This window comes from Arachis stenosperma, chromosome 9 (genome assembly GCF_014773155.1).
Source record: "Arachis stenosperma cultivar V10309 chromosome 9, arast.V10309.gnm1.PFL2, whole genome shotgun sequence".
NCBI lineage: Eukaryota > Viridiplantae > Streptophyta > Magnoliopsida > Fabales > Fabaceae > Arachis > Arachis stenosperma.
This window is the reverse complement of record NC_080385.1, coordinates 160,669,207-160,678,002: the sequence shown is the minus strand read 5'-3', so window position 1 is coordinate 160,678,002 and position 8,796 is coordinate 160,669,207. Positions and strand designations below refer to the sequence as shown.

The 8,796-nt window shown below is 26.9% G+C and overlaps 1 protein-coding gene across 1 annotated transcript; it reads left to right on the top strand.

Moving 5' to 3' along the window:
* Nucleotides 1–3,160: 3,160 nt before the first annotated feature.
* On the top strand, nucleotides 3,161–6,769 carry LOC130951659 (uncharacterized). Its single transcript, XM_057880353.1, has 6 exons — nucleotides 3,161–3,390; nucleotides 4,081–4,166; nucleotides 4,983–5,615; nucleotides 5,708–5,929; nucleotides 6,012–6,136; nucleotides 6,242–6,769. Exons 1-6 carry the CDS (start codon nucleotides 3,334–3,336, stop codon nucleotides 6,388–6,390), a joined length of 1,272 nt encoding a protein of 423 aa, XP_057736336.1. The 5' UTR covers nucleotides 3,161–3,333; the 3' UTR covers nucleotides 6,391–6,769.
* Nucleotides 6,770–8,796: the final 2,027 nt, after the last annotated feature.

The window sequence follows — 8,796 nt, the reverse complement described above, 5'->3', positions numbered from 1 at the left end:
TTATGATTAATGAAAGATCTAATTCGTTATTGTTTTGTTTTTTATTATGATAGATGAATAGTAAAATACTTATTTATAAAATAAAAATAAATTTTATAATTAAATAATATATAAAAAATTAATTTGTAATTAAAATTAGATAAAGACTATTTAACAGTTATTAAAAAATTTAATAAACATGTTTTATTATGTGACTATTTAATGGTCTAAACGTCCTGGACATTGAATACTTTGCTCACAAAATTAGCGTATAGAAAGACGAAGTTGCTTATATTATGGTACTATTTAAATCGTACCAGACTACCAGTATATTTATAATTTTTTAATGAATTTAATTTTTTTTTATTCACATAATTTAAAATTTAAATAGGTATTAATCCGTTGGCTATAACTCGATTCAAGTAAAACTATAAATCAAAATTTGCTTAAACACGTGCTACATTAGGAGTACATGAAGTACTTGTTTTGCTCTTCGAATTTATCCTATAAAATCAAATAACTACATGCCAATCCAAATGGGAGCAGAAATCTCTCCGTAAATCTCTCTAAATAAGGTCACTAAAATACGGTTATGAGATAATTAGCTAAAGTTCTGCACAGTAGTTCTAGAAATATTTATAACCGTCCTAAACATAACAACTTTATAAATACAAGTGATTCATTAGGTCATTGGTATGTTATTCATTTTGATAATTTCATATTTATCTTTTACTCTTACTAACTTGAACGTTAGAGTACCTTTACAAGTGTCCACCGTCACCGTTGTTAAAGAAAACTGACGTATCATCCTTCTTGTCCAAGAAAAACGAGTTCGAACATCAAAAAACGTTAAAGAATCAGTTATTCACGCAAGAACAGGTATAATTTTAATTAATCATAATTTTAATTAATGATGTGATGAACAGATTTTGTATGGATTATAATATCTTTTAATTTGTTTTAAGAATTAATTTTTTTATAGTTTATAATAATAAAAAAAATCTACACCTTATTCCCTAACCATTTTGATAAATAACTTGGTTTTTAATGAAAAATGTCACGAAGATTTCTATTCATTTATTCCGTTAGACATGTTAATCTCTCTATTGGCATTTCAGTTTAACACCAAGGACACATAAGTTTAAGGTGAAACATGTGAAGTTAATAATGAAGAATTGTTAGATAAATATTTAGTTAAATCAGTCAAATTATCTAACGATTCTCAATTATCAACTTCACTTGAAGTTTATTGCACCTGAGTTGTCACCTAAGTTTAACTATTATTTTAAAATAAATAGAAAATTAAATATCTCTTTTAAAAATCATTCTGTTCTCAATTAGAAGTTGAGAATTAATCTGTGCACTTTATAATTTTTCATTAGAATTTTTAATCCATGAACAAAATTTAAATAATTTGTATTGATTCAAATAATGAGGACCACAGCCCCTAAATTTTTTATAAAAAAATTAGTAGTTTTTTTTAAAAAATAAAAATAATTTAATTGTCTTAAATATTTTATTATGACTTAAAGGTATTTAGATTTAATGGCTTTCACAACACATCAAAATTAAAAAATAAAACCAAATTAAATAAACAAATTATTTAATAAAAAATGATAAGAATAAAAAAATAATCTAACAATCAAATCAAAAAAGTAATCTAACAAACAAAAGATAAGAATAAAAAAACATCAAAAAATAAGAATAAAAAAAATCATCTAACAAAATAAAAAAATAAAAACACGCTGCTTTGCTAGCAACTTTTCTATTTGCATTTCGCAACTTTCTATTCCACAAGCAACACTCCCTCCCCTCTACCTCTTTGAGTTTAAATATAAAAAATTAAGTATTTTTATTTATTTAATTTAATATTATTTTATATTTTATTATTTATTTAATTTAATTTTTTATATAATGCAAAATATTAGAATATTTAATAAGAATTGATCTTATTGTATTTATATAAATTGATAAAAAATTTAATAAATATTATAAAAGTTAGTTCAGATTTATTATTAAAGATTTTAAATTACTAAAAATTTAAAGAATACCATTATAAACTATTTTATAGTTTTTTTATCGGTAGAATTATTAATTTATTATTTTATTAATAATAAATTTAAAAAATAATTATATTTATAAATTTTATTTTAATATTAATAATATTATTAAATTTTTATATTAAATTTTTAGTTTTTCCAAAATTTTGTTTCAAGTTTTCCTACCGAATTAAAGAGCAAACAAAACACATATATTTTGATAATTGTTTAGGGAATCTATTATAAACAAATTGAACATTGACAAATTGATAGTTAACCTACAACTAAAATTGTGTCGATACCAATTGACCAAAATATTAATAGAAAAAAACTTATCCAACGAAATGAATGACTAAGGATCAGCATCAACAACTATCTATATCCACATATTACACCATTATGACCTACTTTTTGTAAAATACCAAATTTTTTGTCCATTTAAAAAATAAAAATACCATCTTTATTCTTCATGATTTTTTTTAATTTAAACCTTTTATTAAATAACCAAATTAACTTTCCACGCAGCACGCATGAGTTTGCTGTAAAACAAATTTTGTATAAATTCAATTTAATTAATTAATTACTATTTTAAAAATCATACAAAAATGTTTGTCTAACTAGATGACAATAGAAATAAATTTTATCACTTTATAATCCATAGTCATTAAACTCCTATTTTTTTTTCTTTAGTTAAACAAAAAAAATTACTAACAAATATTCTAAAAAGATTTACTTTTGAATTTTGATCTATCATTAATGTAAAGAGAATTAAAAAAACTTGCCAATTTTAAGTCCACGGGATTTGAAAAGTTTTTAAAAAGATATATAGAGATTGATTAGTTTTTAAATTATACAAACGTAATAAATTTAAATAAAAATTTAAAAAATAATAAATAAATCTTTAATTTTTTAATTTAAAAACATTTATATTTTTAAAAATATATTTAAGAATTTAAAAATATATTTTTAAAAATTTAAAAATTTATATTTTTTTTCATATTTTTTTAATTTTATTTATAAAATAAATAATAAAAAATTACATTTTATTTTTTAAAATAAAATTTAAAATTTAAATATATTTTTAAATTCTCAAAATTAAATATCCACGGATCAAAAGAATGGATTAATCCTTTTCTCTACCAACTAAATTAAATTCCCCATGTTAATTACTTTAAAAACCGATCGTGTAGCTTCAGTTGAGAGTTCAGACTGATTCTGATTCCAGAAAACTTTTCTTCTCACTTCTCGCGTCTCATCTCTTTAGGATGCAATCTTCCTCCCTTCGAATCAATCTTTGTTGCTTTCTTTTGAATTTATGATCCACCCTTCATCCTTTCACACCAACGACTCCGTTCTTATACCCATACTCATGGTCAGTCGCTTCCCCCTTTTCCTTTTTTATTTAAATTCAATTTATAATTTATCTTTGGATAATTGTTATACTCTGTTAATTATGTTTTTATCTTACTTTGAATTTGATTTTTATTTATCAATTTTCTGGGGGAAGGTGGCTTTAGCTGATACAACCTTCTTTTCCCTCGTTGAAATCTGGGTTAATTAATGCATGATGACTATTACTGTTCTTGATTATGCATGTTCCAATTAAGTATTAGTTTCAATTTCAGTTATCAATGTTAATACATGCATAATGCGAGGTCAAATTATACAAATATGAAATATCTTTTGAACAGTTAAAGCTTGGAGATAATACTTAAAAAGATATTATTTTTAAAATTTATGCTCAATTCGCTTTTTAATTTAATAAGTGGAACTATTTCTTTAAAGGGTCAAATGTAGATTCTGAAGGGAAAGTGAATTGTTCCCTTTTTGCTACTCCTGATGGGAAATTGCAAGTGTTTTATATTCTGAAATGTAGTTACAATGCCGAAGCACTAAAAGGGATGAGTTTTATTCAGCATTTTAGAATGGTGATTATTACAGGACTGCTGAAACAAAGCCTATTTGTGAATCACAAATAGTGCATAAAAGAATGCCAAGTGCACTTTTGGTCTTATGAGTTTTGAGTCACTTGAATATAACTAACTTTGTATACTTGTTGTAGGGAACTGTGTGTCTCAAGTGTGGCGACGAAGGTTTTCCAGAGACGTTGGTTTTTTGCAAAGAGTGTCAGGCTTGTGCTTTGCATAGGTACTTATTCTTTACTTCGTCTCTCTGCATTCTTGAATGCCTTTGTTTGTAGCAAGTACTTGTTTCATACTTAGTTATAGATGCCACTACTAATATGCTTTGTGGACATTCTTTTGAATATCTATTTGAGTGTTGGAGGTTGGAGTGTACTCATTGTAATTGGATCATCCAAATGATAACTAAAAGTTTGAATTGAAACAATACTTGGTATTGATACCTTAACCACCTTTTGCAAATAGAATGTAGTGTTTTTAAATTCTAATATGTATAGTAAAATAATAAAGTGTCAACTTCATATGTGAAATTATAAATTGAAACTCTGTCTATTTGGAGAATGTATTTATATTTCCATAGCAGTCCCCAATCCCAAGGATGAAGTTTTCTGAACTGTGAAGCCCATCCTAACTAGTTTTAAAGGATGTCATTGTTTATATTACAAAAGAGAAACTTGAATTTGGATTTTAATTATTGTGCTTTTGGAATTCTGATTTACCTTTGTAGCAGTTTTTTTTATATGTCATCTGTACAAACTACATAGCTTGATTCTTTCTTCTATTGGTATACGTTGGTGTAACCATTATCGTTAGGTTTTGGTAGACCAAAGATACATGAGAAAATGATCCTAATGATACATGAGAAAATGATCCTAATGACTTGGATTTATAACTGCTTCTAAATCCCCCCCCCCCCCCCCCCCCCTTTCTCTCTCAAAAAGCATTTTTTAAAATAGAAATATTTGTGGAATTGATCTTTTTTTCTTTTTCATTTGCGGTCATATGGCCTTTATTGGCCTGAGTTCTTAACTTTGTTTTTCAGATACTGTTTAAATGGTCCTGTGGTGTTTTGGGAGGAAGTTATATGGTTTTGTGAGGATTGTGAAGTAAAGCTCGTGAAGCCATCTTCTTTTGACATACGTGTTTCAGCCTCACCTGAAAATAGTGACTCCATAAGCTTAGAAAATGATGTGAACAAAGCCACAAAAAAGCTTCGGAATTGCATAAATAGAGTGAAGAAAAGCAATCAACAGGCTCATAATATTATTGAAGAACCGAAGCTAAATAAAAGAAAAATTGGCAATCAACTGGCACATAAGACGGTTGAAGAGAAGCATGATAAAAGACAAATCAACAATCAACGGCAACAAAAGATAATTGAAGAAGAGAAGCTGAAGAAAAGAAAAGTTATCAGTCAACAAAAACAAGATATGATTGAAGAAGAGAAGCTGAAGAAAGGGAAAGTTATCAGTCAACAAAAACAAAAACAAGATATGATTGAAGAAGAGAAGCTGAAGAAAGGAAAAGTTATCAGTCAACAAAAACAAGATATGATTGAAGAAGAGAAGCAGATGAAAAGGAAAGCTATTCCTAACTCATTTGCTAAAACTAAGGCCTTGTTATCTGATAATCACATGCCTTTGCCTGCACAGCCTATTGCTAAGCCGATATGGAGGTAAGAAATATATTCTGCTACAATTATTTGAAGTTGGTGAACTTTGTTTTGCTTTGTTGGAATGACATGGTGCTGAATTTTCTGTTTTATAGGGGAAGTCTTAACTTCCGCAATGAAGCTGGTGGTGTTGTAACTGAACTTCTGGCCCATATGTCCAGTTTAGCGTGCTCCAAAGTTGAGGAGGAGACACAGCTTTTGCCAAAGGTGCTTCATGCGGATTTGCTTCCCAGATCTGTGGTGTGGCCTAAAAGTTTTAAGTATGAGGGGCCAACTGATATGAGCATTGCTCTCTATTTCTTTCCTCAGAGTCAAAGGTTATTTCTTAGGCAATACTATAGTGATGCTACCGAGATCTTCCATTAAAATGATATATCTAAAATATCTCTTTCCCTGCAGAGACGAAAAAGCCTTTGATAAGCTGGTTGACAACATCATTCAACTTGAACTCGCGATAAAGGTGGCTGCTCAAAATGCAGACCTCACAATTTTTCCGTCTACCGCCCTCCCAGTTCAACATCGGAGTGAGCTTCATTTATTCTAACCCTTCATTTGGACATCTCAATCTTATCATTTATATAACTTCAAAAGTTTTATTTGAGATTTTTAATTTGATATACCCTCCATAGGAATGCAATCAAAGTACTATTTGTGGGGTGTCTTCAGAGGAAAGCAAACTTCGCGTAAGATGAATGGTGCTGTGTCCATAGCGGATTCTGGTGTTCACAAGTTCCCAAACAGGCAAACCAATATTGGTAGTCATGATTCTAATGCATAGTATTCCTTTCCTTCTGGCCAGTGGCTACTGATATATTAATCATATCTATAGTAATTGCAGAGGTTTCTGCAGTATCAGAGGCCCACGGTAATTAATGATTGTATTATCTCTTCATATATCTAACTATAAAGTTAAATCTTTTCCAGCTAGACGAGATCAACTGATTAAAACTAATTATAAGATAATGAATTTAGAATTGTGTAGCTGGGAAGAGAATTTTGAGTATAGATATGCTGTAAAGAGATGTGTTAGGATTGCTGTTACCCTTTTTATTGTCAGGAGAGAAGCTCAAATATGTGTATATATTATTGAGTGTGTTAGGAAATGTAACGTACTTGTACAATTCATGATTGATGCAAACATTTTGGCACTGCCTGAAGTCTTTGATTGCAGCATTAGTATTATTATTATTATTATTATTATTAGGGAATTGGCTCAACATATTCTAGGGTAAATCTCTTCACATGTTTTTGGTGTGTAGCTTTTGGATTCTAGTCTTTGTTAGGGATCAGTCCATGTAAGAGTGTCCAGTAGATAGGAGTTGACCTACTTCTTTTCTTGTGGGCAAGAAAATCAAAACATAAAACCAATCTTGTATGCATGTCACTCATGATATTGATACCCACTTGTTCCTCTGGAAACAGGTTTTTTATTTTTTCGTTTTTCTTCTCAGGTATTAGTTTTGACTACCACTGTTTGAGGTGAACATGAGATCTAGGAGGGTGTTTGGTTTTGAAAATAAAATAAGATAAAATATTAAAAAAATATACAAAAAACAGACACATATTAATATTTATGTATTTTGTTCAGTGATAAATTAATTATATAATAGAATAAATTATAAAAAATTTAATTTATCTTCATTTTTTCTCACATAATTTAAAAGAAAAAATATAATTAGAAAAAAAGAGGCAATAAAAAATAAAAAATTAGGTTTTTTATTAATGTCTTTATATTTTTTTTTCTCAAAAAAAATATATAATATATTAATTTAATATTTAATAATACAATATATATGATTATATTTTGGTTGTCAAATATAATTTTATATCTGTTTCATGGTTTTAGTTTTCCTTGCTTAAGGTATCTACTACATTTGTATTAAAATGAAAAGGAACAAAAACTTTAAGGGTTTAGTTAATATGTATTCTAGGGATAAATATAAATTTATTATTAATAAAATTTTTTAAATATTTTTATTTAATGAATGTAAAATAAATGTATTGAAAATTTAAATTTTTTATATTTTTAATAAAAAATTTTAATTTATAAATTTAACATATGTGACAAAAGATAGATAAACCCAAATTTCAAATATAGTGAGAATCAATGAAATAATTGACGTGCTTCAAGAAAAATTTAGAATAGGATTCATATCAGTACAGTTCAATATAATATTCAATCTTAAACCTGGAATGCAATATCAGAGTGAGTGGTAAATTATGCAAGCACATAGTATCGGTGAGGCATGTCCACTTTTGCATTGTACAAGTGCACTGACATTAAATCTCTTAAGAAGCAGAAAATAACTATTAGGCTGAAATTGTACTTGTTTGTGATGCTATAGTTTGTTCTATTTCATTTAAGTTTATGTACTTTGTCTGTTATTACTTGTAGTGATGCTAACATCCAACCATATGTTATGTTATGATGTCGTATTGTTTTTTCACTCTATCTTCTCATATATTTTCTTTTATTTTTATTTTTTAGGATTGCGTATTCATCTATCTCCATTTCATGTAATCATTACAACATCCATTTGACGTTTTATATACATAAATATACTAATGATTATGGGCTTAGAAACACGATTATGAAGAAAAATATAAATTGCAAAATTTAAAATGAGTTTGATTTGTGGTTTTATTTTTATTTTTAGTATTTTATATTTTATAAAAGAAAAAATAATAAAAATAATAAAATTTTATTGTCTGTTTTTATTTTTTTATTTTTTTATAAAATTGTAAAAACAAAAATACTGAAAATAAAAATAAAAAATAAAACGTAAATCAAACACACTGCTCCATGTTATTCATTGACGTACAAAAATGTGGTCACTCCCTTAGCTTTAAATGCTATAATGGCAAAATATATATGGCATCCCAAACGTGACATATGGCTGGACCATGTTCTTCTTTCTTGCTTGTCTATTTTTTAGTCACTTTCAACACGTTCATGTACTAACACTTAACACAATTGAATTCATAAAGCTAATTATACTTACAAAATTGCATTGTTTTCTTTGTAAATTGAAAAACCAAAATGTGATTAATCGATTAAAAAACGATAATTATATTTTAGTTAATTAATTTAATAAAATAATTTTAAAAATTATATCTATATTTTTAAAAATTAATTAACTAAAATCAAATTTAAAAATTTTTAATTTCAAATTTTTAGATTAAA

Coding starts and splice junctions, on each gene's coding strand:
- LOC130951659 (XM_057880353.1), top strand. CDS start 3,334: ATGATCCACCCTTCATCCTTTCACACCAACGACTCCGTTCTTATACCC. Junction 5,616..5,707: donor ATTGCTAAGCCGATATGGAG/GTAAGAAATATA, acceptor TCTGTTTTATAG/GGGAAGTCTTAACTTCCGCA. Junction 5,930..6,011: donor TTCTTTCCTCAGAGTCAAAG/GTTATTTCTTAG, acceptor CTTTCCCTGCAG/AGACGAAAAAGCCTTTGATA.